Genomic DNA, 27,865 nt, shown 5'->3' with positions numbered 1-27,865 from the left:
CGGTGCAGTTTACCATGATGCCGACCAGGTTTAGAGTATTCTCCTTCAGGTAGGGTCATCCGAGTTGACGGCTACGTGCGGCATCGCCATGGTGAAGACTACGAAGCATCGTCGTGGTAGATATTAGGTCAGACATGGTAAGGGTTGGTACTGTTACATGGTATCTATCGCTCTGTATTGTCATGATACAACCCAGACCAACTCCGTACCAACGGCCATGAACGAAAAGGATAAGCACTAATGCGCCTCGCTCGCCGGCTGCTTTGTCTAAAGGGCCGGGGCTGCGTTCCGGAGGAATGAAAGTGGAACCCTCTTGCGTCCCCATCTCTCTCTCTCTCTCCTCCACAATCAAGGCTTCTCATATCGCCAGACGGCCATCGTCGGGACCAGTAGAAAGACTGCACCCACAATCATCCCCACTGCACTAAACAGCTGCAACCCCAAAAATCCATCGCTTCCTCTGTGGCCTTCGATGATTCCCCCAATTGGTGCTCCGACCAGCACGCCCAGACTGGTAGCAAACCACTGCATGCCCATGCGGGTGCCAATGACCAAGGGGTCGGCGAGACAATCGGGTGAGCGATGGCCAGCGGATTGGCCGAGATCAACACCCCGGAGAATATGCCAAGAGGAACACAGAAGCCCACAAAGCTGGCAACCCAGTGGATACCCGTCCAGCCGAAGAGGAGCACAGCCGAGGCAATAACGCTGACCAGCAGGATGTGGCTTGCTCCGAGACAATAGGTCAGCAGGGACGACCCAATGCGGCCGATGGCCGAGCCAGCATTCATGATCGACACCATGTAAAAGCTTAATGTCGTGGATGTGTGCAGGGCGGTCTGGGCGAAGGTCGGCACGTAGAAGATCGGGATGAAATATGCCGTGAAGATGAAGAAATTGGCGATCCCGTAGGCATTGAAGTGCCACTCCGTCATCGCATGCCAGTGAATGATCCGGCGGGGCGGGGCCTGCCGCGTCTTGGTGGTGGCCATCAGCAATGGCACTGCGATACAGGAGCAAGCCAGTTGGATGAAGCCCATGGTCCGTACCGTCCAGGGAAATCCGATCCGGGGCTGCAGGCGGATGAAGATGATAGGGAAGACAACCCCACCTAGACGCCAGGACGGATATAGTGAGAAGCCGGGTAGGGCAAGCAAGAGAGGAACAATCGATCAGTCCAACGTACCAATACTGGCCCCGGAGGTCACCAGGCCTACCGCAAGGCCACGGCGCGTAGTGAAACAGGTGGAAACGAGCGACAGGGCAGGAACATAATTCAACCCACTGCCCAAGCCGCAGCAGATCCCCTGCATGAGAAAGAGTTGGTAATACTCGGGGGACAGGCTCAGCATCATCAACCCTAAGGTAGTCAAGAAACAACCAGCGATCATCAGATGATGCAGGTATCCCCGGTCGAACAGGGGCCCGGCAATAACCCCCTGGAACTGCTGCTCAAGAGATCGGATTGATAGTAGCTCTGGAACGCGCCAAACGCGGTCGAAAATCCCCAGGGGGTGACGAACAGAAGAAAGGAGGCAAATACGCCCACCCAGGCCGCCAGACCACCATTGGGTGGCTCAGCAGTAGCAGCAGCAGAAGGCTGTTCAGGTTGTTTGGTCGCCATTGAAGGTGGAGAAGTGAACCGAACGAAGAATTAACTAGAGAGGTGAAAGCGATTACGGAGGAATTAGATCAACAACCAGCGACATAACTATGTTGGGACGGCCATCGTGCTCTTTGTCGCTGGCCTGGGGTTAGTCATGTTCACATTAGTTGCCATCACCAGGCAACTGCTGGATTTGTACTCGTGCAGCATCAAGCTACCGAACCAAAAGCCCCGAGTCAATACGTGCGGGCTGTTAAGCTGGTGGTGAGCATGTCGGTAATGCCACCCTCTCCGATGCCCGCGCCCGATCAAGGGCTGCGCATGGTTTGAGGTATGCTTGGCTGGGAACCACTGGCCACCCAGCAGCATAGCGAATAACGAGTAATATGAGGAGAAGCATGGTATTGAAGACAGGTGTCTTTGAGATTGAACTGTCAAAGTTTTTCAAGCCAAACGGGAAAGAAACCTCGCATCCCCAAAAACGCACTGTTCCATCTATCGGGTGTCCTCCTTAGAGTGCATACATAATAATATACGGCAATCATGCCCCGGTTCATTGATCTAGGGGGTTGGTGAGGGGACAATTGCCGACGTGCCATACGCCATGCAGGAAGACCATTTCATTGCGCCTCCGTCTTAAATACGACCATATCTCCTTCGCTCAGGGCAGTGTACGGATAGATCCGACTGAACTGATGTGTACCCCGCTCATGTCTACGTCTATAGTTTCCCTTTCGATGGCTCGGCCGGAGTTCTCTGTGTATACCTGTAGTGCCAGGAAGCGTCTGCTACATCCTTCCGGATGGCGTAGTTTGCTTCTGCTTCCTCTAGCACTGCCAAATCCACAGTGGCGACGCCCATGCCTTCAGCTGAGGTGCCCAACCGAACCAGCGGACCGGCATAGGGGATGTTGATTTGGGAAAGACCACAGTAGTTTCTACCTGGAGGCCCGCCTGCATTGGCGAAGACCACCGCGCAAGTGTTTTCAAAGGTGCGCGCGGTCAGAATGCTATCCAGAAACAAGGATGGTGCTGACGGGTTTTGACGATGGCCCGCCTCAGAGGCTCCGCTGCGAGTCCACAAGGTGGGTACGATGATGATCTTGGCTCCCTGGGATACCAGTTCTCTCCAGGCTTCGGGGAAGACTAGGTCCCAGCACACGAGGAGGCCTACAGGGCCAAGAGGGGTCGAGATGACTCGGTGCGGGCAGTCGCCGGAGGAGCGAAGGTAGGCTCGCTCGGTAGGGCCCCAAAGATTCTTTTTCACGTAAGAGCCGAGGATCTCACCTGTGTTGGAGATGAAGAAGGAGACATTCTCGAGGGCTGGGGCGGGCTTGTCGGTGAGCTCTGTGGATGACGCTGATACAGGGCGCACGATGGACCCTGGTACAATGCAGATATTGCACTCCTTGGCTAGAGCCTGATAGCGATGCACATAGCTTCTCCAATCATCACACAATGACGCAAAACTCGGATCGGTGGGAACCCAGTTCGTCAAGTGGAATTCTGGCAGCACGGCCAAATGACAACGCTGGGCAGCGGCCTCGCGGATGAATTGCACCGCCCGGGCGAAGTTGTCAGCCGGTTTGAGGGGCTAGAAGCGCACGCGGTTAGACCGTTATTGGTTGTATATGGAAGTTCTCGTTCACGCAAGACATTCGAGGCATGCGTACCTTGACATATAGCTGGATGACAGCGATCTTGCAGAACGGCGGCATGATGGCCGCGGGGAAAGGGATGACAACGCCGGGGATCAGATCACAATGGAATGGGAAAAGTGGTGATAGGCGTCGTTTTATGTCAGACTCCTGGCCTGTGCCGTATATGGGCTGCCTGGGTTGGAACACGTTCACCCTGCAGTCGGAGTGGCCGAGGAATCAACCGCCCCGAGCGCCCATGCGAGACTGTACCGTACTGTCTTGTCGACCTGTCCCGTCAGGTATTATGACGCGACGGTAAATACCAATGGCGGTATGGAAAGACGATATCCGTGGCGATGTTCATTCTCGCGGGTACGCAGTGGCTGTAATCTCTTGGATCCATCGCCATGGCGTCGAAAGAGTAGACTTGTTAATTGTATGTGTATGTGTATATGACTCCCACAGATAACATACGGCCTGAGGCAGAAAGTGTCTGAGCGCCTTCGCGATCGGAGATCGGGAAAGATATCAAGCCGACCCCGAAGCATCGCTCTGCTTGACCTCACCTCGCCTATTACTTGTCCCCTCACTCACCCAGGGAATCGCCGCTGTTGTGTTTTCATGGTGGATACCTGCTTCTCGTGTGGATCTCTCCACAGTGCAGTGCGATGGAGCCAACGAGAGTCCTGACCGAGCCGGTGGATTCTCTAACGCCGGGGCCTCGGCTAGGTATGCTACACGATGAGACTAAGATTAGGTGACATGGGCAATCCGAACTCCTTCAATTCTCCTGCAATTCATTTAACTTCTTCACGCTGAAAGGTCTGCGCTCAAGTAGCGACCGAGAAAGATATAGCGCCCAACCAGAAAAGTTCGTGGCTTAAGAAATTATCGTGCATTGATCCAGACCACCACCATTCCAGTCAGAATGGGCTCCAACGAAGAGTCCAGTTGGCAACAGCGAGTCGAGCGGAAACGACAGGCATGCGCCAACAAAATCCCTGCCGAATGGTGTATTCCAGACGCAGTCATGGCTTCCCTGGACGCTCCTCTCGCAGACCATAAAAACAACTTGATCCAGAAAAACATTATCCGTGAATCTGGCATCATGACCGCGCACGAGCTGCACATCACGGAAGAGTACACGGTCCTGGAGTTGTTAGCGGCATTAGCCAGCGGAAGCCTAAGCTCGGTGGAAGTTACTACGGCGTACTGCAAGCGGGCTGCCATCGCACAGCAACTCGTATATACCCTGGTTTCCTTGGTTGTAGGTCTGAACTGCTAATCATCGTAGGTTGCCTGTCTTACAGAGACAATGTTTGCCGAGGCCTATGAGCGAGCGCAGTATCTCGACCAACTTCGCTCTCAAGGGCAGGTGGTCGGTCCCCTTCACGGTCTCCCCGTGAGTATCAAGGATAGCTTTCACTATAAAGGAACAGAGGCCACGATCGGCATGGTTTCGTTCCTAGGTGAGGTTTCTACCGGGAATTCACCGCTTGTGGAGATTCTCTTGAAACTCGGGGCGGTCATCTATGTGAAGACGAACGTGCCGCAGACTATGATGGTGAGATCGCTGAACCCAATGGTGGGATCAAGGCTGAGACTTGTAGGCGCTCGACTCGCAGAATAATGTTTTCGGGCGTACCTTGAATCCCTGGAATACCACTCTGACGCCTGGAGGATCGAGTGGTGGCGAGGGCGCTTTGGTCGCGCTGCGAGGATCACCTTTGGGAGTCGGCACTGATGTCGGCGGTAGGTCTACCCCAGCCACCAAACCGGACTTACCTTCGTTGATCGGTCTTTAGGCTCCATTCGCGTTCCTGCTCTTTGTTGCGGGACTTATGGCTTCCGACCCAGTGCATCAAGAGTCCCAAACGCAGGCACTCGGGCCTGCTCAACGAGTGGAATGCGCTTTATCCTCTCGTGTGCTGGACCTCTGTCCCTGGACCTTGAAGGTCTTGAAGTCTTCTTTCGCTCGGTTTTCGATATCCAGCCTAGTCTATATGACTCCACTGTCATCGATGTACCCTGGCGAATGGTTACGGTGAAACCTAAATTGAGAATTGGTCTTGTCCCGGAGCATCCAGTGTTTCCGCTACATCCCCCAGTCAAACGGATACTGGCAAAAGCGAAACAGCGCCTGGAAGAACACGGTCATGAAATAATTCTTCTCAGTCACGAAGAGTGCCGCATCAAGGAACTTAATGAAGTTGCGTTGGGTATCTTCGGGCTGGATCAGGGCGCCCTCAGTCATGTCATCTCTGCTGGCGAGCCCGTGGTTCCAGCATTACAACACATTGGCGCCCAGATTGCAAAAGTGAAGCAATTCCATGAATCATCCCTACCGGATATGAGTTCGATGGATCGTTTAGCCACGCTGGCCGCTCTGAACACTCGTCGAGCCGAACTCAAGGAGGACTATCGAAACATGTGGACCAAACATAATCTGGATATTTGCCTTGCACCACCGGCGCAAAACACTGCTGTAGCCCATGACTCCTTTGGTCCTGCACCCTACACCATCTTCTTGAACTGTCTTGATGTATGCTGTCTTCACTCGGTTTTTGTTTTGCCAGCTGACATTTGATAAGTATCCGGCGTGTGTCATTCCCTTTGGACAGGTCAACGAATTGGATGCTACAGAGCCCTTCCAGGTGGGCGACGATCAAATCGCACCAGAATGTAAGTGTCGAGCGATTGATTCTGACCTGACGACTAATATCTTTAGATGACTATCAATCAGTCGAAGGGGCCCCATGTGGAATTCAACTTTTTACCACCACAATGCGGGACGAGGAGTGTCTACAGATGTCGAAGCTGATCGATCGGTGTCTGAGGGCGTAAATCGGACGTGGCATGACTTGCCGAACGCTCTGGACTGGCAGAATAGTTGGATGTAGCAAGATAGAGATGGTACGATTTGAATATATATCCTGCAACAATCAGCTCAGTACACGTAGAATCATCTCTATTCAACTAAAGTTAGACGGGAATCGGACACAGAATGTACAATCCTTGTCTGATTGTCGTAAAAAAGGAAACGAAATGAAAAGAAAAAAGAATAGAACTATATGAACGCGATAGGACAGTATGTCAAAGTGAACTGGTGTGGACGTGCCAAGCCCGAGTTTGTGAACGCCTCCAACATGATCTCTTCCCGACACTGGAATCTCCTCATCTACACCCACACCAACCAAGAAAGACTGCTTTAGAATCCCTCTCCATGCGCCCATCCGCTTGTGATCGATGCCACACAGTCAGGTCGCGCTGCCTGGCGGGGCCAGGAGAGACATGCTATCGTTGCTATCGCTTGCATTACCCGTGCACATACTCGCGGCGACGCCAGCGACCAGGGCGAAAGCCACGCGTTGCCTCGGTCGCAAAATCAGCGTCAATGACAGGTCGCAGTGACATCGATCCCACTTCAAACCTCTCTGTTGTGGCCACACATGGAGATGGGAATCATGAGATGACGAGACCAAGTGCCCCAAGAATCGAGCTTCTGAGTTTGCTGCGCTGGGAAAGTACAGTCTCTCGTGTATCTGAGTATACGGCGGTCGAGATCTGTAAGTTCTTCTCGCTTGGAGAGTCGCTAAGCCGTGAGATGAGCCAAACGATTCGCGCCCGCATCAGGGTGGCCCCGATGCTACTGCTTGATCCTTACGCGGCTGTAACCCGCGTCCTTCTGCGCTCGACGACAAACCAGGCTGCCTGTAGCGACAGCGACTGGTCTCGCTGTGCATCGGCATTACAGACATTGCGTAACGCCCAAATTACCAGCCCCGAGCATGCGGGCAACCTGTTATCCTTGGGGTTGAGTTTGGTGACATTCCACCGTCTCATCTCAAGCATTTCGGGGAGCACCATTTGCCGATTCACACTCTCACTGGTACGCCCGCTCTATTATTCCCAACACTTACCGGAATCGGACATGGGAGAATTGCTCTGTCTGGTCTTCCTTGATGTCACGGAGTCTCTTTTTCGAGCGAGGATCCCCGTTATCGAGTATCGTGTGCGTGATCCATACCTTGTCAACCACCATGCGGGCCTGTGTGGATCTCTCCTACCCCTTCTCTATCGTGTTTGTCTTCTAAGGGTCGCCATCAGGAAGGGATCTGACGTACCTATCCCTCCTGATCAGTTCGATACCCTTCGTGCGGAGATCATTGCATGGGCTCCCAGTGTGTCAGTTACGACCATTGAGCGCTTCTCGGAGCAGGAGATGGTACTCCTTCTTACGCAGGCTAGTCTCCATCGCAATGCGACGCTTCTTATCTTGCACAGGCTACGATTCCCCTTTGGAGAGCGAGATGATGATGCCGAGCTCCTTTCCCGCTCAATCATAAGGGAGATGCAGCATTGTCTAGCGATGGCGAAACAATATCCTCCAAATATATCATTGGTCCTACTTCTGGCTGGAGCTGAGATTCAGGGCTCTTTTGGCCGGGAAAACATCCTGTCGTTATTGCAGAACATCAACGGCGCAAGCTTCTACCCCTTCGTGGCGAATCTTCGGCAATTCCTAACCCGTGTCTGGACCAGCCGAGACGAAGGAACCGTGCAGTATCTGTTCGACCTATTTGATACGGATGATAACCTCAGTATCCCTCTGTGATTGCCACGATAAGATCGTCTTCTCATTAGGTCAACATTTGATATCGATGTATTAAACGCGTATCGGTATGTATGGGCAGCCCGAAAAGGGTGTAACTTACCAATCCACCGGCTGGTTGCGGCCTGTCATTGGTGCATGGCAGCGTCATCGATCGTACCAACCCGTATGTCTTAACACCCCCGCTCTAGAAGACACGAAAAGAGGGTTCAACTCGCCGGACAATTCAGAGCCCTGAGGTAAGTATAAAGCATTGACTATGCCCGGCTCCTCAACCCATGGTGTATCCAACTGTCAGTTTTACTCTGCCCACAATGTCGAGTCCAGACTTCAATGATGTGTTTCCGCCAGGGACAATCAAACTTGAAGAACGTATGTGGCCCTTAGAAGCAGGGCCTAGGTGTAAAGCTTCACACTCACTATTTCAGGGCAAGGACTGGTGTCGGAATTCAAACTGAGTCCCACTCCTTCAGATGATCCTGATGACCCTTTGGTGCGTAAAACCCTGCTCCATGCTTCTGCCGCTAACGAAAGGTGCAGAACTGGTCCCCGTTCAGGAAGGCTGTCAACTTTGGGCTCACTTGCTCATATGTTCTCTTCACCTTTGTCCTCGTGGACATCAATAGCTTGGCCTATCGAGGCTACATGTCCGAGCTGGGTTTGACCTACGCGACCTTCAACCAGGCGAGTGGGTCGAATTTCGCTGGACTCGCCATTGGATGTCTCCTGTTTATCCCCTGCGTTCACAAGTTTGGCCGTCGTCCCATTTACTTGCTCAGTGCAATTGTGCAGCTTGTTTGTGCTATCTGGTGGGCAAACTTTCACAAGGCCGGGGAACTCATCGGTGTCAGTCTGCTGGCTGGACTCGCTGGCTCCATCAGCGAGGCCGTGGTCATGATCACTATTGTTGACCTCTTCTTTGTCCATCAACATGCTCGTATGAATGGCATCTTTCTGTTTATGCAGAGCCTGGGGTCCACAGGGGGTCCGATTGCTGCTGGGTATATTATTGAGTCGATGGGCTGGCGATGGATGTGGTGGATGATCTGCATCTTCCTTGCCGTCAACTTAATCCTCGTACTGCTCTTCTTCGAGGAGTCAAAATACATCCCCCTCGTGGTCGGTCATTCCGAGTCCACTGATAATAACCAAGAGGGTGCACCGAAATATGATGATGACCAGAAGACTGGGGAACCGCGTACCCTCCGAGTAACTACTCGTTCAACGGCAGATACCCGTCGCAGACGCAAGTCGATTCGACAACGCCTGGCCTTCGTCACCCGGACGGACATACCAGTAGCCCAGCACTTCCACCAGCCGCTGCTCATTCTCTTCTCCTTCCCCGCTGTCGCCTACACGGCCATCACATACGGCACGATCCTGGCCTGGTTTTCGGCCAATGCTTCGTCAGGCTCTTACTTCCTTTTGGACGAACCTTATCAATTCAGCCCATCTGCAATTGGCCTATTCCACCTAGGGGGGTTTTTGGGCACCTTCATCGCGACGCTGATCGTTCCAGCTCTGAACGACAGGCTCATTGTCCAAGCGGCCAAGCAGAATGGTGGAATCTTCGAGCCAGAAATGCGTCTTTGGATGAGCATTCCAGGGGCTCTTTTGAACTGCGCCGGCTTGCTAATTTATGGTATTGGACTAGGAAAAGTAACATACTTGTCTCCTCTACCACAACCTATCTCCTCTTGGAAGGCTAACAATCAGCATAGGGTCTGCATTGGGCTCTGCTCGCCGTGGGTCAAGGGATATACGGTTTCGGGTTCATTACCACTGCCGATGTGGCCCTAACATATCTTACTGACTGCTATCCTGATGTGAGTCCACCACGAACATATAAGTACATAGAACCGTGCGGCTCAAAAACTGTGTAGATACTTGGTGATGCGTTGATTGCTATTGTTTTCATCCGCAATGGGTTTGCAATGGTGGTTCGCTTTGCCTTCACCCCTTGGATCACCGGTATGGGAATCGAGAATACATTCATTCTCATCAGCATGCTGGCCTTGGTCACCGTGACATTGCCGATTCTCTTGATGGTCTATGGGAAGAGAGCCCGGGCAAGCACGGCCGAGAAGTACCGAAAATATGCCGCGCGGCAGCCAGTTCATCGGCAGAAATAAGGCTGTTATCAAGGCGTATTTTGACCCCACATGTACGCAAGCTGAGGCGTAATCCAATTCCTAGATCAATTCCGGGATGAGGTCAAAAATAGCACACGGAGGGATGAAGCAGACTCTAGTTTACTTTACCATACCAGAATGATCTCAGTCTCTACTGGTGTTTTACTTCGTGGGACATTCACGTAGAAATCCCCATGGCGCTTGGAAAGGCTCCAAGGCTCTTCCAACTAAGCGATAGGATTCTGTTCACACTAAATCCCCCGCACCGACACCAACTCCACCACCGTCCCTGACGAGCGCACCTTGGTAACCACGAATCCTACCCTCATGGTCGGAATCCCAGGAAGAAGCAAAGGTTGCAAAACCTGTCGGAAACGACGCGTCAAATGCGGTTGGATTCCCCCTGCCAGGCGTGACAGGATCTGCCACTAACGACATCCAAAGATGAGGCCAAGCCGCTCTGCGATCGGTGCACCAAAGGAGGCTACCGATGCGATGGCTACGTCGCGTTTGCTGAATTTCACGACGAGACCAAGCGATTCCCCCAGAATTGGCCCAAGGCTGAGGCCTCCCTGGCCCGGTCGAGATTGATCCATGAAGAGAAGAGCAGATCCCCATGGATCATTACCCCGACCAGGGACGAAGACAATATCTTCACCACACATCTCGTGCACAAGATATTCAACCAACATGACGCCGAAGCAATTCACCTGGCGTCCACCATCTCGTTCCACCTGAGCCAACCAGACGTAAACACGGCGAGCGACAAAGCTCTAGTCCTATCCAAAACATCGCTCCGCGCGCTCTCCACAGCGTATTTTGGCCAAGTGCACAACCACCCTGATCTCCTCCACAGGGGATCAAGATGGTATTCCGACGCGTTGAAAGAGTTGCAACTGCAACTCTACCATCCGGAACATGCTCTCCGCGAAGACTTGCTCGTGGTGATTATCTATCTCGCCATGTATGAGTCCATTGCGTTTACCGTCCCCAATGCCTGGATGCAGCATTACAAGGGCCTGGCGCGATTGACTGCCTTCCGCGGGCCCGGGAGGCATACGCATGGGGTGGGGTTTGCGTTGTACCCAACGCTGAGGCAGAATATTGTAGGTTGTCCATAGATTCAGTGGTCTTGGAATGACTGACGGGTAGATAGGCGATAGGGCATATTGCGAGTCGCAAACGATGTTTTCTGGAAGAGCCACAATGGAAGACCATTCCGTGGGCTGAGAAGCCAGAGTCCAAGACATTGATAGATTGTCTCCATGATATCATGTGCGATGCGCCCGGCCTGCTGGAGGCTGTCGATGCGTTCCTGGTGGGAGGGGATGAGACGGCAAGAATCGGACTGTGTCGGAAAGCTCTGTCCATGCTGGAGGAGTTGTACGTCTGGCGATGGAAATGGGAGGAGACATTTCCTGGCGCATCTTATCTTGTTTCTGCGGATCGGAACGTGCAAGGATCTCCGCTGCCATCGACATCTGCGCCTCGCCCATTCGAAACAGTCCTCTGGTTTCATGATTTCTCCCGCGCACAAGAGCTGTGTATGTATGACTCCACGCTGCTCTTGGTGCTGAAGATGTACCAGTTTCTGGCTTGCCATCCAGAGCCGACTGGGAAAGAAAGTACCAGTGATCCTCTACTTCCAGCCCAAGGGACGCGACGGGATATTGCGATTGAGATCCTCCGGATGGTCGATTATCATCTCGACTGTCTCCAGGGCAGTGTGGGGGCATTGATGCTCATTTTCCCATTGAACGTGGCACGACGGAATTTAGAGTCGGATTTTGAGATTGCTTGGTTAGATCAAGCCATGGCACACATTGCGGACACACATGGGTTTGAGATGGGTCGGGCTCATAATGTACAGTATAAAACTGAATGAGTCTCTTCAGTTCTCGGGGTAGCAGGCTCTGGTCCTGCAATACGCTACGTACGAATAGAGCAGAGACTGAACTTTCGAAATCAAAGCATCTATGGCGCCGCGAGCGCATGGGATCTGCGATTGACATTCACACCTCCACCCGATGCCCTGCCCGTATCTTGTCCTTGGAGGAGGTTACATCGCCAAGCCTTCAATACGCTTCGGCAATCGATGATGTCTTGAGTGAAATAGTACAGATTTATGGAAAATATCATGGAGATTGACCGGGGCTGGCCATCTTGACAGGGTTACCACGGACGTAAATGAATCATTGTAGCAGTTAGAGGTGCAGAAACTAGGGATTATCTACTAGATGCCATTCCACTCACCGAAACACCCTTCGCAGTAAATGAGATACAGCATTAAGCACCTCCAGGTCGAAACTCGCAGAGACTTTATGAAATCTAGGGAATGAGGCTGGGGCTCAGGAGGAAGCGTCTTTATCGCCGTTCACTAGATTTCCTCCACCGCGGTCGCTTCGTTGGCAGCGTTGGATGTGCCCGCACGACTATGTTCACCCTGCTTTCTTCTCGTCGGCCCCCGGATTCACATCGTCGGACACTCAGGCCACGCATAATCCGTCAAACACGAAGCACGGCATCATAATTCTCCTCACCCAAGAGATTCCAGCCGGACGGTGGAGTGCTCAAGGAAGCCACCTGCAGCGACCCGGCGCATTCCGCAGCAGATCGAGGCGTTCCCGAGGCTCTCCACAACAAAGCAGTGCTGCACAAAAGAATTGGAGTCGATAACGTCATTCATTAAAATCATCTCTTCTATCACCATGGCCCGGCAGCCCTTGAATACATTGTTGCCCCCATGTGCGTGGTCATCTATGAAATGCAATGTAGATCCGTACAATCCTGTAGTGTCACCAAATTTGCTCGCGAAAGGCGACCGATATCATTGTCGTGACCCTGCATTTGCTGTACGAGAAACGCTCGATCCATCACTCTATTTCACTTCCGCATAGACGTCCAACGCATCATGCAAGCGCCCAAACAGACCCCCATGCCAACTGGCCACCTCCTCCCATTCACTGTCCGGGAGGGTGACGTGCATCATCCGCAGCCAGGCACCGACGATCAAGTCTGCATAGCTCGCCCGGGTGCCGAGCAGAAATGGCCCACTGGTGTCCCTCGAGAATATCGGAACCAGCCCCCCTAGCATATCCCGGAACGAATCCTTGATCTTCTCTCGCGCCTCGCCAACCAACAACAAGTCCTCCCAGCAGGTCACCCCCGCGCGCCGGACAAATTCCTCCTTACTGGCCTCGGCGGTATTGGGATCGAACGGAAAGCCCTGGAGTCCGAGCTGTACATGTGCCGTGAAAGCCGCGTCGATGTTTATGTTGAACTTGGCGTATTCCGGGAATTCAGTGTCGTCACACTCCGATAGCGGGATCAGGATCGCAGGATGGGTGAAGGCATAGTCGATCTTCTGAGGGGGAAAGAGGTCGCCGGCGCCGGAGTCCGGATAGGTCTTCTGGAGGTACACGGCGATATCGAAGGAGTCGCCAACCAACGACTTTGTGGCGGGATCCTCGAGGATCGGCAGCGTGAAGAAGTCGGTCCCATCGGCAAATTTGCGACAGGCGGGTACTTTCAGACCACTGCGGACTTTGGTAATGTCGGGCATTGGCACCCATGTGGTGGCATACGGGCGACTCTTGAAGTTCAGGGCCAGACGCGCTTTCCAGGGGTTTGGCGCGAAGCAGGTTTTCTCCACGGGGGGACGCGGGGCAATGTCATAGAAGACGATCGGATCGGAGGTCGTCGGCATGGTGAATGATGTGTTCTCGGATCGGCTGGATATGGTGTCTTTGCAGAGGAAAATGGCGTTGTGGTCAGAGGTTCGTTCCCAGCTGGACGTGGGGCAGATACGAAGGTGACTTTGAGGTGGGCGGTTTTATTTACGGAAGATGCCGACGGCCTGCGCCACATCGTCTCCACTGCTTCTACACCAATTGATGTCATGGATCTGAGATCCTCAATATCTCTTCGGTGGAGGAACGACAGACCGGTGATCTTTTCGATAGACTTGCCCAGGATGACTTGAATAGTAGGGGTTGCAACCATTAAATTGACACGCGATGGGTTCGTCTAGTTCAGAATGCAATGGCCCACTCATGTACTCTAGAGCAAGCCTTGCCTGGCTTCATGCCTAGCATGGTTCCATCTTCACCGAAACTCCTGCGTCACCTTCTCGGCCCATGCCTCGAATTGCTGTGCATACCCCCCGGCCATCGCCTCCAGTAGATCCGCCCTCGGATTCGGATGCCACTGTCCAAAAGGAATCACATACCGCCCCCCGTCACCCACCGTAATATCCTCACTACAGCCAGCCCACAGTAAGGTATGCGCTCCATCCTCCACAGTCGCGAAGAAGGGCATGGTCAACCAGATCGCGATCTGTGGTGCATTATCATAGATGCCCGTGCGGACGGTGGCCGGGTTCGCGGTGATGCTCACGACACGCTTCGCCGAAGCCAGACTGTCACTTGCCCCCACCGACGCCGAGGTGAATCGCTTTGCAAAGCGATCGGCAAGGAACCAGTTGCCGGTTTTGCTGATGGTGTAATTTCGAATCGCATCCTCACTAGGATTCTCAAGTTCCTCGGGCGGAACTCCTTCCGACGGTGCCGAGGTGTCGACAAGCAAGCTGCTGGACCAAATCACCCGCACACTGTTGGGTACGGTGTCTGCTGCGGCTGCAGTACAGACTAAAATATCCGACAGCAGCGAGGCCAGCAAATATGGGGCCACACAATTGATGCCCATGTGCGGCTCCAGTCCCTGGGCGGTGCGCTGGGACAGTGGCACGCAAGCAACCCCAGCGTTGTTGTGGAGCACGTCGAGGCGTGATTCCTGCGATAGAAAGACAGTGACAAAGGGTTGGATGGTACGGAGGTCGGAGAGATCGATGGCAAGGAACTTGATCACCCCAGGAGCTTGCGAAGTGCTGGTAGTGGTGATGGCTTGAATGGCCGCATGCGCTTTGGTCTCATTGCGGGCTGCCATGTAAACCGTGGCTCCAGCGTCATAGTAAATCCGTGTGAGCGCCAGGCCAATACCTGCAGTGCTACCGGTGATGATCACCACGCGGCCCACTTGGGACGGAAGAGTGGCTGAAGTCAGAGCAGCCTGAGAAGGGAAAATCTGTGGCCAGATTCGTTTGCAATACTCCATGATGGTGAATATATATTGGGAGTGGGCACAAGATTCACCAAGGTCCAGAATGAGAGCTGGAGAGAGCGAGAGAGCGAGAGAAAGAAAGATTTTCTTTGTTTGAACTGGTTGGGGTGGACTTGGCCGCTATTTAATCGACCTGGACAATGCTAATCCCTGCCTGACCCTAGTCTAGTGGATGGTATATCCCCTGGTGCTATCAACCATGGAGGCCTTGTCATATTCCCGCGGTCGGCTCGTAATCATCTCACCAAGAACGCTCTGGGTCTTTGCGCGGATTCACGTCTAACCTGCGAGTGGTCACTTGTACCTCCCACACATCCATCCCATAGCCTGATAATGACCTGGCTGACTCCGTACACTGTGTCAGGTCTAGTACGTCACTGCATGATCGACGCCCATAGGATACTATGAAACAAGACTTCGTTGGACGGAATCCAGGGGTCCAGGTCAAATCGTTTGGTGATCGAATTATGCTCAATGACATATCAAACATTGTCAATCAATCTAACCTCGACAGCAGCGGCGGGAAGAGTTCAATTTCCCTGTGCAGCTATTTGGCACCTAACGTGCCAGACCCGAATACAGTTGACTCGACACGTGGCAATTCAGCCTTGCAACTATTACCTAAATTCAAGACCCGCCCACATGTGTTCAACTACCTAGCACAGCCGCAACTTCATCAGTTGTTGATAAGTGGTGAACGCCTTAGAACCTTGCGTCGCGTCGTGACATCAAAAGGTACAATGTCTCAGAAGTTCCTTTTGCAGCTAGATTAATCAGTTGGCCCAGACCACGCAGGTAGTCCCCGACATGACAATCATAGAGAGATACACGAACGAGTTTTACCGGATCGTCGTGGCGGGACCGCCCAGACAGGCCGACTCTTATGGCATAGCCTCACTGCTCTCCTTGAAATTTATCTTATACATGGCAACTGGCATGCCCTCCATATACCTTTGCCATACCTTCGCTGGTCCGAAACAAAGTCCAGGCCAGCAAGCCTAGATAGCATGGTCATCAACAATCTTGGGGATCCAACTCACCGGGAAGCGTGACTTATTGTATTGTCCCAGTCATAGTGCAGCACACGCCCCTGTCCCTTATGCATAAAGTGATGAATTTGGAGTCACTCCGCCCAGCCACTCTTGTTCTGATCAAGTATAAGGTTCTGGCCTCCCAGAGGCCGCGCCGCATTGAGACCACAATTGGCAAGATGTTGAATCACACTACGATGGAATGCGGAACGTGCAACACAAGGGATACAACTGAGTGAAGACGGAGCGTGATGTCCCTACTGCTACCGGCGGAGAGCTTCTCTCTATCCTGAATCCACAAGTCCTGTGGGATCTAATGGCATGGGAAAATCAGGTGTGAGAACTGGCCAGGATGGACACAGCTAACATACAAATGCGCAGTTATCGCCAGCCACAGACTATGGAAATGTCTGGTCAAATCGGACTAACTACCGTAAGTAGAATTAGAACTCGGTTGGCGCATCAGTCACCAGCCAAGCTAATAAACCTCTGCACGATACCTCAAGAATTCCTATGCTCGGTCGAATTGAGGGGAATATGTCAGTCCTTTTCGTCCAGAACCAATGTCGGCAAACAACTTTGCAAGAGCATCTCCTAACCGATGGGCATTTCCCACCCCCTTAACATGCTATTAGCGTGCCTTCTCCAAGCACCATTTTACCAACCCGGACTCTAGTTCTTGATCATATACCGAGACGCAGATCCCACGGAGCCCAATGCTTGTATGAGTGTCAGGTCCACGACAGCTCTATAGCCTCGTCGGTCAGGCCCATAGTAAGGTGCGATCAAGGATAGCGAGGGCTACCCTCCCAGACTCCAGGGCTATGCAAGCGGCATTCGATGAACGTTGCAGTATGGCCGATAATGCTCTTAGAGTAACTATTTCAAGTCCGGCCTTCTCAGACTAGTATGCCCCTAGTTTGTAGCTCTTGACACTCGCGTGCTCTGGAAGGCCAGACGGAGAACAGGCCATGACTCCAGCTTGGTCAGAACATGAACTCCTCCGTAGAACGGTTCGATTTCAGAATCTCAATTGGTACGAAGGGTATTTGGGGGTATTTATCTTGTTATGCTAAGTGAACGAGGCCTTCAGAAGCACGGTAAGCCATTATATCCACTTCACCATAGTTTTAAGTTAGGTTGTACATATGCCGATGCCCTAAATAGGTGTTGAACGTCCTTAACCTTTGCGTATACTTCGTTGATTAATTGTATTAGACAATTATATCAAGAAAAAGCCGAAACGGAAATGAAAGAACAAAAGGGTTTCAGAAAATAAATGCCTATCATTCTGACTCGTGGCTTCTCTGTGCCAAACTCAAACTCCGCCATAAAATATGTATTTGGACGATATATTGTTGGGATGCCAGAGCCACTATCCTATTGATATTCAACTAGCTGTGGTGTTTGTATCCTCTAAACAAAGAGGAAATGCCAGGAATGACAGCAAAAATAACAGATGGTCTTCGGCAGGATTTCGATACGAGATGGCCTCCTGGGAAAGCCTATCCGCTTCTTATTTCTGACGGCCTTCCTTACGTTACAGTATACAAGGAGAAGCAAGATTACTGGGATGCTATATTGCAGAGGGCCGATTCCCACAACCCTCATTCCGATGGAAATGCGCCAGAAAGTCCTGCTATATTCTAACCTTCCTCGACCTTGAGACATTGGCTCTGTTGCCGCTCTTAATGAACCCGAGCGCACTTGAATCGAAAAGTCTTTGCATAGGAAGGAACACGATGTTGAGCTGCTCAAGTGGATCTCAATCTCGGGAAGGGACTCGCAATGCCTACCGTTTCTGTACAGCTCATGTCGATCACCACGGAGCAATAAATAACCCGGAGTGGACCGACTGCCCATTGCGGATCCCTAGTTATGTTTTGCTGGATTTGATGGAGCCATCTCAGGGCAATTGCTTGATTATTTATCATCTGACGCAATACCCTTATTGCCTTCGAGGGTGGGAAGATGGGAACCAGAATGAATATCACATGCATGGCTTACTATGAAATGCCCTAGTCGAATTACTTCTGTGGATCCTGCTACTTTGTATATATACGTTGACGACCATGCTTCCTAATGCCTTCCACAAACCACCTCCCAAAGCAAAGCCATGGCTGAGAAACCATCCTATCTTACCACCAAAGCTGGAAAATATGCCCTCGGGGCAAATCGTGGACCTCTGGTCAAAGAGGATATAGTTGAATCCCAGATCGCACATGTGGAGTTGGCGGATAGCAGCTCGCTAAAGGGCAGAGGAAAGGTGCGCCGGCACTGGACCCGGTTTTGGTGCTGTTATTTGGTCAGTGCCATTATTTTCCTGGCTATTTTTCTCCCACTGTTGTACGTCTCTCAGCCATATCTCCAGCCCTCAACTGATAGCTGATACATCCAGTTTCACCGTCATCATCCAAGCAATTTCCCAGCGAGTGATTGACAATGCATCGCTCGTCCTAGTGGAAGCTAAGATCATGCAACCCCGACCAGAGTCTGTTATGCTCAGTATCCAAACCGCACTCAAGCTTCCCGTTAACGTCCCCGTACGCCTTGACCCAAATGTTCTCCACCTATTCAATAACGATGAACCGGGAAATAGCACGTATTTGAAAGTATACAACGATGCTATAGAAATCCAGGGAGCCGCAAGTATTGGGGTTCAGAACCAGCCAAGTCCAGTGAACCCCGAGCCATGGAAACACTACGTTCGCAGCGTGGTCTTCGAGCCACATGCTCCGTTATCTGCGTTTGGAAACACCAACATATACTTGGGAAGGCTGAAGAGTCATATTTCCTTGAAGAAGGACCTCCCTCAAAACAGTAAGTGTTAATCCTGGAGATAGAAAGAGGAAAATGGGACATCATGTCAATATGAGCTAATAATGTAGCTCTCAATTCTTTCGCTGGATTTTCGATCGACCACCCGAAAATGCTTTTCCCGCCACGAGACGACGGGGTGAATCTAGTTGCAAATGCGATATTGCCAAATCCATCGGTCATGACCATAGAGATTGTATGTATCGACTACTCTACGCTGTCGAATAGAGGCTGACCAAGAAATAGGGTAATATAACCATGGACTTGAAAAGCAAAGATCTGATAGTAGGGAATGCGACTATCAACAACTTGACGTTACGACCCGGAAACCACTCGACACCACTCGAGGGGGTGGTAGATATGCACACAATCATAGAGAATCTTCTGCCTCTCGTGCAGGCGCAAGGAAGCTCTTTGCGGAATGGGTATCTCAGCCTCGATGCTGTCACACGAGAAGTGGAATACGATGGCGTCGTGATCCCATATTACACCGAAGCCATGCGTGATTTGGTCCTGTCGGCGAAGGTGCCAGTCAATGATCTAGTGATCAACTCAATACAAGGGATACTTCACAATAACAGTTCCGATCTCCAATCTATACTCTCTGATACTGGGGATCGGAATGTGACGAAATGAGACATACATTCGTATTCAGTTTGATTGATGATATGAGACCACGTGAGACCCGATTTCAGATAGTGTTAATAGGATAATATATGATAATCTTCTATGGTATTGTACCGGAAACCTTGATCGATTTAATCTCGCTCCTTTCATGATATGAAAGCTAAATATTCAAGTGGGTGTCCACTAGGTTCATGATCTACTACTAAGTAGGATGGTTACTACCATACGTTTATATATCTAGCCAGAAAGTATGCCGCTAAGATAACTTGTAGGAATAAAGGTACATGGGGGGTCAAAAGTCTGACTACACTAGCGTGTTTCCGCCAACGCGTTAAAAAATTGTACTTTCTTCAATTATCTACTATACTATTATTATGAAATCTTTTAGAATTGATATTAATAGAAATAGAAAATTAAATTAAGAGTTTTCTATTAAAACGCGCGCGGTAATTATATTTAATTTAAAAAATAATATATTATTTATTTAATTTATAAAGTAATTTAATATCTATTACTTTACTATTTATTTAATTAAAAAATATTTTTAATACTATTATATCTTAAAAAGCAAGCCTAGAAAAAGTAGATTTTAAAAGTTTATCTTTATTAAAAAGCGCTATATATATCTATTTACTTACCAGAGGTTTAAAATAAACTATAAAATTTTAATTACTAGTAGTAGTTTTTTAATCTCTTAATCTACTATTAAGCGCGTACTTAGGATTTTTTATTTAAAAAAATAGAAAATTAAAAAGCGTATATCTCTAAGATCTAATATAATTAAAAAATATCTTTAATTTATGTATACGTGGACTAATTTTATCTATTTATTTAAAATAATATTTTTGGATAAATATTCTATTTAACGAAAATTAAATAATTAAATCTAATATATATTCTACTTTTCTAATAAAATATATAAAAAAGATTTAATTAACTTAATAAATTATAGGAAAGATATTTTTCAAATAGTTTAGAGTATTATATAAATTAGTAGTTAATTTAAATTAATTATTTTAAAATAGGATAAATTATTACTTTAAAATAAATACTCTACTAAATCTTATCTTACTTATTTAAAAAAAAGATTTCTATTAATCTATAGACCTGGTTTTATATTTTAATAAAATAATATAAAGATTTATATTTTTTATAAAATATAGAATTAGTTTTAAAGATATAGAATTTAGGTACTAAATTAGCTTATATATTTATTTAATTTAAATTCTATTAAGTATCTTTAGAATCTATTTAAAAAGAAACTTTTAAAGCTTTATTTAGAGCTTTTTTTAAGCGGTAGATTATAGATTAATTAAATGTAATTTAAAAAAATATTTAAATTACTTAGTAAACTATTTCTCAAAAGTAAATAGATTATTTTATTTATTTTATATTATATAGACTTTAGACTATATATTTAGCATACGGCTAGTATACAAAGTATTGATATATAGAATTTATATAATTAATTTATAGATAAATATTATTTAAATTAGTTAAGAAAATTGAGTTTAAATTTATTATATTTTTTACCAAAATGGCGGGTGTAGTCAGACTTTTGACCTTTAAGTTTATATTTCCTTGCTATTAAGCCCAGCGTCCCAAAAAGCCGAATTCTAGAGTACTGATATGACTAAGGAAATTCAACGGATCTCGTTCAACCTCCGAAGCCTTCGAAGCTTTGCGGTGATATTGCCGGGTATTGCGTCCTGCCCCCTAAGAGGTAAGCCAAATCTAATCTCAAAGCGGTATAGTGTACGCTGTACGGTCGGTCTACTGAGAGCAGGGCTCTGCCAGTGCTTAAACGAATGGTGACCACGTGATATATGGTATTCACTTGAGTTCGACCTCTCTATATGGAAATTTTTGCCAACTTTCGGGTGTTCCATAATGTATTTGACTATGGAACTTGCTCTTCTATACTAAGGTACTAGCCATATCTCGAACTGAACTCATCCAAAATGCCTAATCGTTGCGCTATATATCCTGATTATATGCTTCTAGCTCCCCCTTAATGCTTATATAACCCCGCTACAACTGAAATGACTATTATCATATGGTGCTCAATAAGATTGGGGCAGGAATCAAAATTTCAAACGTATCTCTTTTTATATAAGCATTATGCTCTATACATCAACTAGATAATGTTTAGAACGTGTTCATAAAATTACGAACCCCAGTTGTCCCTTAGGCGGTTGAGAAGGCGCTAAAGATCTTCGAAAGACCATCTGCAATACATTCCTGTGGTACATGTTAGCTGATGAAAAAGTTTTTTATAGCGTAGTCCGAATCAACTCACGGATTGTTCCGATATTGCAAAGTCGAACCTCTCCCAGCCGATTTTCTCCTCCTTACCTAGCCCTCTGATCGCCGCTGCTGAATCCACTGAGCTTTCCCCCTGTACTTGGTGGACTAGCTTTAACAAAGCCACAAGTTCTATCCTAGGGATGAAAAGCATAGATAAGTCGCCAGTCAGTTTTGGCAGCGATGGCAGGATGATACGGTAGCTTTCGCGAAAAGGATTTGCGGTCAGCGTATCTGCTTCGGGCGGGCACTCTGAAAGGACGTCTACAATGTCGATCGATAGCTCGCTCTCGTCCTCTGCGACAACGACCTGCTGATCGGGTTCAGGCCCAGAATCAGTTTCTTCTTTTCTGGATTCGAACCATATGAACCGAGGGACCGTTATTTTTGTGTCATAGCCGGTGCTGCTGCCAGAGCTGGCAGGCAGAGCAAGGCTTCGGAACAACCGTCTGCGGAAGTCGCTGGCGCCTTTACCGCGGATGGCAATATACCAACCACCATGTGGCCCCCAGTTTCCTGAATAATAGCGATGCACAGTCCCCGGAACTTGGGTGCCGTGTCGTTCGACAGGACTCAACGTCAGTAGACAAACTGCGCGCACAAAAGCATCCTCATCGATCCCGGCCTGTTCTGAGCCGCTTTCTGATGCTGTAAAGGGGTAGAATGCATGTGAGCTGCAGACTTTGAACAGCAGCGCGGGTGCGTTCGGCGATTCATTGACTCCAAATTCGGAGAGCCTCTCCGCAACCACGCGCTTGAACATCGCCTCAGAGAGATCTGCGTCTCATGTCAGCCTCAGATTCAGAGAAACTCACCATTACCAGTCATAACCTACATCCGTTCTTTGGGTCGCATAGTCGGCGGAATGACTGTCTGATGTCTTCTATTATGGCGGGTTGATCCGACCGTTTGAAACTAGTAAGTCTCTCGGATAGCTTCTCTGTAAACCTCTGGTAAATGACAACTGGATTGGATTAGGACGAGCTCAGATGATGCCTTACTTTGAACCTCACCTGGGCTCATGAGACCTCGATCCAGGAAGTCTTGAACTCTTTCTTTAGAGGTTCGACGGCGTTCGTCAAGTCCATACTTGTGGAAGCTTTCAGAGCTAATGATGCAGTCTGGTTGTATCTCCATGATTCTGATGTTGATGACCTGGTGTAGAAGCCGTTGATTGTGTTGTCTAGTTAGGGTCATTGGGTATAAGGACTGCCAAAAGGCAGCAGGTTGAAAAGTGGCACAAGAGGTCACGTGACGGGCTGGATATCAAGCTTGCTGATGAGCCTGCTGAAAAGTGTTAACAGAACCGAGTGAGATAAGCACCGTCGTACTGGCAGAGCGAGTAACGTTCTTGAAAGAACGCGTGCCTGAGAGCTACACTGGCAATTATAAGAATGCTGAGTTCTCGCTGTTCTTAGCTGAATCTGCACAACATCAGAGTATACACTACGAGATCTAGATTCTCGTTTCGTTACAAGACTACCTCCCACGCATTTTAAATCAAAGCCTTCCCGAAATGAAGTTCCACGTTCCTCTGCTCCTCCTGGCGAATGCTTTTACATACCTCTTGGCTGAGGCGCCCGGTGCTGGCACGGCCCTTGACGTCCGCTCCCATGCTCGTGACTTCGGAACAAGAGCGAGCAACGCTCTGCCAGACCTTGACTTATCTAAGAGGGCTGCTCCCCCAGTGCCCGCTGGCAAAGACGCGACGAGGCTTCACGTATGGATTCGCACAGATGGCCGTCCGTCTACCTACGATGACCGCAGCGGCGCGAAACATGATGGGCTTAATCAACTGATGAAAGACACTGGCGGTCGCCACAAGGACGTTGTCATCGGCAATAGCAAAGGCTACTATGAGTACGGGCTCCAATTCAACGACCCCAGTTGGCAAAAAAAGCCGAACGGTGATGGTGCCGCTGTGAGCGAGTACGCCGGACCATATGTGGAGGTGAAAGGTGGGCATGAATCGTACGAGTACAAGGGGGAAGTAAGAGACAAGAAGAAAACCCTTAACAGCATTTCTAACACGGGTAAGCAACACCTCCCTTCATGGAAGCATAGTAAGATGGCCTTTAGAGCACTAACAATGTTATATATAGCAAGAACTGAGATCTCTGGCAAGGTTTACAACCACCAGTCGTACAACTGTGGGACCTTTGCACAAGATTTGGTCCATGCGCTTGTGTGACAAAGCTCGATTTGAGAAAGATAATAGTACAGGCATCACCCGGCAAGTTGTTTCACCGACATATCGTAATCAAGTCATAAACTGCGTGCAAAGCTGGATGAACATATTGTTTCCTTGATTCCTTTCTATCTCGTTTGGAAGAACAGGCTCCTTTTGTAGATACATTAGATACCGTTCAATCAACGTATTCCCAATATCCTCAGTTCCTTCTGATTCTGCTAATGTTGAACAACCTGAATTTATCAATCTGGATCGTTTTCTACAATTCCTATTGTTTCTTAGCTGTTTCTGTTGACATAAACCCCTTTTTGTGCAAAGATTGTCAGTGCATGTGCGCAGTTGTTAGGACCTTGTTCAGAATTTTTCAGCTCTTCTGGGCTTGATAAAGACTAGCAATAATGGCATTCACTGCCCGGATGTTTCAGTTTCTGATTCATCACTACCCTATCCAAACTGTTCCATTTTTTAATATCTTGCTTTGTAGTGTATGATGATGACTATGAGTAATAGCCACTTAAATTTTAGTCGATTGAGAAGGGGTTCGGTGGCGCACTGAATTTCCAAACTAGTATATAAGAATAGACTGAGAACCCTCCTACCAGAGTAAGATAGAGTTACATGCACCACTCAGTATATCTACACAATGAATCAGAGACATGAAGCTACTACACTATCACCATCACTTTCACAGGATATAATGCTGCCTCCCCATATAATTTAATGACCGAAATATAACGGGGACGACGCTACTATGGCAGCATTACGATAGTTAGAAGAGTACGAACGAGTTGAGACTGGTCTTGCTACTAGAGGTAACTCTGTAGTAACAATGTAGATTGATCACAAAGAACTAAACTAAGTACATGAATGGGTGTCCTTATGATTCCCTAACCATCTACTCCCATCGTGACTCCTTCATAAGTAGGCAATGGAGTAATACCCAGTCGTAGTGCGTAGTGCCATATACTCCCGGTATTATGTATATTCGATCAGACATCACGTTATGTGACTGGCGTCAGCTTTCCTGACCCTCATAGGTCAAAAGCACGAGTCCTTGGTTTTACTAGTTCAAATTCTGGTTAGAGGCGCACTGTGCTGCAGTGCGGCTTCAGCGTCCAACCATGGAAAGTTCCAATGCGAAAACGCGCCCTGTAACGGCGGTATACTATATAGATGCCCCTAGGGTATCCGGGATCGTTGATCCCGAATTATATGACCTTTTGGCCTTGTGGAATAGGGTGCCCTGGCTTTATCTCTTACACGCCCTCAATTAGCGAGGAAATGAACTGCAGCTGGTCATCGTTTCTAAACCCTTTTGCGAGATCAATATAAATTCTCGCTGAAGACAAAATGCCAGGTCATTTTCCCAACGTGATATTCAATTTGTAGCAGATAGGTACAGCCACGCATGTACGGAATCAACCCCTCATACCATTCATCCTCTAAGTCGCACTAACGCTAGCTTCCTGCGCCCTGGCCATGTACTAACCCGCAGAGAAGCCTTGGAGAATTGGATTGACGAATAGCGGTCCCGACTGGTGCATATAGATAGCTATTCATTCAAGCCATATTCGCGGATCAAGACATCGGCACATGTGGCTCCAGTTATATAAGCAGTGGCCTGGGTGTGATTGTTGGTTAGAACTGGTACCACACTCATATCAGCCACACGTAGTCTTTCCACCCCAAAGACGCGGAAGCGACTGTCGACAGCGGCATCACTGGCACCATCTCTCCCCATCTTCACGGTTCCCGTCATGTGCCAACTGGATGACAGGTTATTTTTCCAGAACTGAAGAATATCCTCATCGGAATGGGATGCCGGTGCCATTATGGTGGAGACCGTATCCTTAGTAAAACATGGGTGCTGGGTCAGGTCCCAAAGATGACGGTAAATCTCAATACATGCTCGCCGGTCAAATGGATGCTCGAGATACTTGGGATTGAACGAAAGTGGCTCATTAGGATCGGACGACTGCAATTGTACCTCTCCAACAGATTGCTCGTTCATCAAGAACACAGGCAGGCAGATGTAGCTGTAATCTTGGAAGAGCTGCGGAAAGGTGAAATGCACGGGGAAATGGCTAATAATCTCGTAGTGCGGAATGGTCTCGCGGTTCATGAAATCTTGTACAGACCCAGGCAAAGCCTTGAACTCTTCACAGGATGTTACTCGGTCGGATTTGAACCAGCCGATCCCTAATTGACAGCCATAACGTGTCCATGGACCGGTCCTGTCTCTTTCCCATTGTTTCATCGCGGCCTCCATGGCTACTTCGTCTTGATAGAAAGAATTGCGGTCGTTGCTTTCGGGGTTGCGCATCACAATAAGTGGGGCAAAGATGTGGTCACGGAGACCTTGGCCTACGGCTGGTAGATCGTGAATGACTGAAATGTTAAACTTGCGTAGTTCGTCGGCAGGACCGATGCCAGAATGCATCAGAATCTTGGGGGTTTCAAGCGATCCTGCTGAGAGGATGACCTCGTTCGAAGCAGAATCTGCAAGCATGCATGAGTTCTTCCAGCAACCAGAGTAACCAAACCCTTTGAGAGAACCCACATTGTGTGCCATTAGCTTCGGCTCCCACAGCCTTATTCTTGTCCAATACAATGCGTTGAACTGGACTATCGCAGAGAATGACCAAATTATCCGAGACATCAGTCAACAGATCAGCAGCGGTTGATCGCATGCCCTTCGAAGCGGAATTGATACAAAGTCCGAACCCAAGGGGATTACCAGAGTTGTGATCAAGATTCCGCTGGACCCCGGCTGCTTCGAATGCATCCAGCACTGTTGTCAAATCTGAATCCCAGTCTTTGGCGTAGCCAACGTGCAGGCCACCTTTATTGCCATGGCATGCGGGTTCCGACTGACTGTACTTCTGGTTTTCTGGGACATCAATTGTGCCAGTAAATGTTTCCAGTCTTTTGAACCGCGCCTGCATTTGGTCCCAGGCAAAAGTCTCGTCATCGACCTTGGCGGCCCATAGATCATAGTCGTCTCGTGCCCCGACAGTGTAGACTCCAAAATTGATCGCAGAGCCGCCCCCGAGCCCCTTACCGCGCGAGTAATCGAGTTGACGGCCGTTGCAGTGCTCCTGCGGGCTTGTATGGGACCCCCAATTCATATTCTCTTTCATGAAAGTCTTCCAGCGCTTTCCATCGACCCGCAGAGATTTGTCCTCATTCCGCCCGCCGGCTTCTAGAAGCAATACGCTTGGCTTCTTGGCGGAGCTTGCCAGAGACGCAGCCAGTGTACATCCAGCCGGGCCGCCTATGAATTAGATAAGTGGCTGACTGATAGCAATAACGAGGAGCAAAAATTTACCACCGACGACAATGAAATCGTAGGATCGCTCCTGGGTCATATTGGGCCAGCAAACCTTCGGCTATAAAAGCTACACAGTTCACTTTCCAACGAATGCGGTGATCAGAGATGAGATTTCTTTTGTCTAAGTGGGCATAGGCCGGGAATATTGACAGGCAATTGAAAGCCAGATTCCTCCACTCTTAAAGTCTAGTCACTCAAGAAATAGCCTTTGCCGTGAGCTAAGAGTGGTGCCGACAGGATCTCGGGAATGATCAGTTGGGACAGCGTAGTATTGATAACGGGTGGCAAAGGCTTGCAAATCCGTATGATCAAAAATTGAAAAGAAAGTTGTAAACGCCCTCGGCTGTGCGTTGACTTCATTAAACACTTGTTGCTAAAGCATCACATAATTCATAGATCGTCCGCACATATCCAAAAAAGTTGTCTTATGTACCGATTCCCGTCTCCGCTAATGCAA

General features: G+C 49.1%; 12 protein-coding genes across 12 annotated transcripts; 6 read left to right on the top strand and 6 right to left on the bottom strand.

Annotated features, from left to right (window-relative positions):
* Positions 1-348: 348 nt before the first annotated feature.
* On the bottom strand, positions 349-1,624 carry BDV37DRAFT_274714 (major facilitator superfamily domain-containing protein; the record flags this gene model as incomplete). Its single annotated transcript, XM_032085287.1, has 4 exons — positions 349-511; positions 553-1,111; positions 1,187-1,360; positions 1,447-1,624. 4 exons carry the CDS (start codon positions 1,622-1,624, stop codon positions 349-351), a joined length of 1,074 nt encoding a protein of 357 aa, XP_031937400.1.
* Positions 1,625-2,261: 637 nt separating this feature from the next.
* On the bottom strand, positions 2,262-3,364 carry BDV37DRAFT_258571 (carbon-nitrogen hydrolase family protein). Its single transcript, XM_032083061.1, has 2 exons — positions 3,279-3,364; positions 2,262-3,199 (listed from the first exon to the last, which is right to left on the bottom strand). Exons 1-2 carry the CDS (start codon positions 3,321-3,323, stop codon positions 2,327-2,329), a joined length of 918 nt encoding a protein of 305 aa, XP_031937399.1. The 5' UTR covers positions 3,324-3,364; the 3' UTR covers positions 2,262-2,326.
* A 690-nt stretch (positions 3,365-4,054) lies between these two features.
* BDV37DRAFT_213143 (putative general amidase) lies at positions 4,055-6,279 on the top strand. The gene is made up of 6 exons (XM_032080046.1): positions 4,055-4,488; positions 4,540-4,809; positions 4,856-4,997; positions 5,051-5,787; positions 5,837-5,927; positions 5,974-6,279. Exons 1-6 carry the CDS (start codon positions 4,174-4,176, stop codon positions 6,087-6,089), a joined length of 1,671 nt encoding a protein of 556 aa, XP_031937398.1. The 5' UTR covers positions 4,055-4,173; the 3' UTR covers positions 6,090-6,279.
* A 570-nt stretch (positions 6,280-6,849) lies between these two features.
* BDV37DRAFT_274711 (uncharacterized protein) lies at positions 6,850-7,860 on the top strand (the record flags this gene model as incomplete). The annotated part of the gene is made up of 1 exon (XM_032085286.1): positions 6,850-7,860. One exon carries the CDS (start codon positions 6,850-6,852, stop codon positions 7,858-7,860), a length of 1,011 nt encoding a protein of 336 aa, XP_031937397.1.
* A 311-nt stretch (positions 7,861-8,171) lies between these two features.
* On the top strand, positions 8,172-9,989 carry BDV37DRAFT_274710 (major facilitator superfamily domain-containing protein; the record flags this gene model as incomplete). The annotated part of the gene is made up of 6 exons (XM_032085285.1): positions 8,172-8,229; positions 8,286-8,350; positions 8,398-8,976; positions 9,040-9,499; positions 9,613-9,683; positions 9,741-9,989. The coding sequence occupies 6 exons, from the start codon at positions 8,172-8,174 to the stop codon at positions 9,987-9,989; spliced, it is 1,482 nt and encodes a 493-aa protein (XP_031937396.1).
* Positions 9,990-10,316: 327 nt separating this feature from the next.
* On the top strand, positions 10,317-11,874 carry BDV37DRAFT_286936 (Zn(II)2Cys6 transcription factor domain-containing protein; the record flags this gene model as incomplete). The annotated part of the gene is made up of 3 exons (XM_032088022.1): positions 10,317-10,380; positions 10,434-11,095; positions 11,146-11,874. 3 exons carry the CDS (start codon positions 10,317-10,319, stop codon positions 11,872-11,874), a joined length of 1,455 nt encoding a protein of 484 aa, XP_031937395.1.
* An 892-nt stretch (positions 11,875-12,766) lies between these two features.
* BDV37DRAFT_213108 (uncharacterized protein) lies at positions 12,767-13,788 on the bottom strand. The gene has a single exon (XM_032080045.1). The coding sequence runs from the start codon at positions 13,693-13,695 to the stop codon at positions 12,868-12,870; it is 828 nt and encodes a 275-aa protein (XP_031937394.1). The 5' UTR covers positions 13,696-13,788; the 3' UTR covers positions 12,767-12,867.
* A 275-nt stretch (positions 13,789-14,063) lies between these two features.
* BDV37DRAFT_258544 (short-chain dehydrogenase) lies at positions 14,064-15,588 on the bottom strand. The gene has a single exon (XM_032083060.1). It carries the CDS (start codon positions 15,099-15,101, stop codon positions 14,094-14,096), a length of 1,008 nt encoding a protein of 335 aa, XP_031937393.1. The 5' UTR covers positions 15,102-15,588; the 3' UTR covers positions 14,064-14,093.
* A 2,457-nt stretch (positions 15,589-18,045) lies between these two features.
* BDV37DRAFT_297158 (DUF3712 domain-containing protein) lies at positions 18,046-19,591 on the top strand (the record flags this gene model as incomplete). Its single annotated transcript, XM_032090272.1, has 4 exons — positions 18,046-18,484; positions 18,537-18,958; positions 19,027-19,151; positions 19,202-19,591. Exons 1-4 carry the CDS (start codon positions 18,255-18,257, stop codon positions 19,589-19,591), a joined length of 1,167 nt encoding a protein of 388 aa, XP_031937392.1. The 5' UTR covers positions 18,046-18,254.
* Positions 19,592-21,769: 2,178 nt separating this feature from the next.
* BDV37DRAFT_286932 (uncharacterized protein) lies at positions 21,770-23,023 on the bottom strand (the record flags this gene model as incomplete). The annotated part of the gene is made up of 4 exons (XM_032088021.1): positions 21,770-21,823; positions 21,882-22,663; positions 22,722-22,850; positions 22,900-23,023. The coding sequence occupies 4 exons, from the start codon at positions 23,021-23,023 to the stop codon at positions 21,770-21,772; spliced, it is 1,089 nt and encodes a 362-aa protein (XP_031937391.1).
* A 379-nt stretch (positions 23,024-23,402) lies between these two features.
* BDV37DRAFT_286931 (uncharacterized protein) lies at positions 23,403-24,077 on the top strand (the record flags this gene model as incomplete). Its single annotated transcript, XM_032088020.1, has 2 exons — positions 23,403-23,919; positions 23,989-24,077. 2 exons carry the CDS (start codon positions 23,403-23,405, stop codon positions 24,075-24,077), a joined length of 606 nt encoding a protein of 201 aa, XP_031937390.1.
* Positions 24,078-25,629: 1,552 nt separating this feature from the next.
* BDV37DRAFT_297156 (GMC family oxidoreductase) lies at positions 25,630-27,445 on the bottom strand (the record flags this gene model as incomplete). The annotated part of the gene is made up of 3 exons (XM_032090271.1): positions 25,630-26,576; positions 26,638-27,351; positions 27,406-27,445. The coding sequence occupies 3 exons, from the start codon at positions 27,443-27,445 to the stop codon at positions 25,630-25,632; spliced, it is 1,701 nt and encodes a 566-aa protein (XP_031937389.1).
* Between the last annotated feature and the right edge of the window lie 420 nt (positions 27,446-27,865).

This window comes from Aspergillus pseudonomiae, assembly GCF_009193645.1.
Source record: "Aspergillus pseudonomiae strain CBS 119388 unplaced genomic scaffold BDV37scaffold_84, whole genome shotgun sequence".
Taxonomy (NCBI): domain Eukaryota; kingdom Fungi; phylum Ascomycota; class Eurotiomycetes; order Eurotiales; family Aspergillaceae; genus Aspergillus; species Aspergillus pseudonomiae.
The sequence above is the reverse complement of the archived record's forward strand: the minus strand, read 5'-3'. Positions and strand labels throughout refer to the sequence as shown.

Excerpts from the sequence above, each read along its gene's own strand:
- BDV37DRAFT_258571 (XM_032083061.1), bottom strand. The coding sequence starts at position 3,323 with ATGCCGCCGTTCTGCAAGATCGCTGTCATCCAGCTATATGTCAAG. Across the intron at positions 3,200-3,278 it reads TCATCCAGCTATATGTCAAG|CCCCTCAAACCGGCTGACAA; the intron begins GTACGCATGCCT and ends GTGCGCTTCTAG.
- BDV37DRAFT_213108 (XM_032080045.1), bottom strand. The coding sequence starts at position 13,695 with ATGCCGACGACCTCCGATCCGATCGTCTTCTATGACATTGCCCCGCGT.
- BDV37DRAFT_213143 (XM_032080046.1), top strand. The coding sequence starts at position 4,174 with ATGGGCTCCAACGAAGAGTCCAGTTGGCAACAGCGAGTCGAGCGGAAA. Across the intron at positions 4,489-4,539 it reads CTGCCATCGCACAGCAACTC|GTTGCCTGTCTTACAGAGAC; the intron begins GTATATACCCTG and ends TAATCATCGTAG. Across the intron at positions 5,928-5,973 it reads CGATCAAATCGCACCAGAAT|ATGACTATCAATCAGTCGAA; the intron begins GTAAGTGTCGAG and ends TAATATCTTTAG.
- BDV37DRAFT_258544 (XM_032083060.1), bottom strand. The coding sequence starts at position 15,101 with ATGGAGTATTGCAAACGAATCTGGCCACAGATTTTCCCTTCTCAGGCT.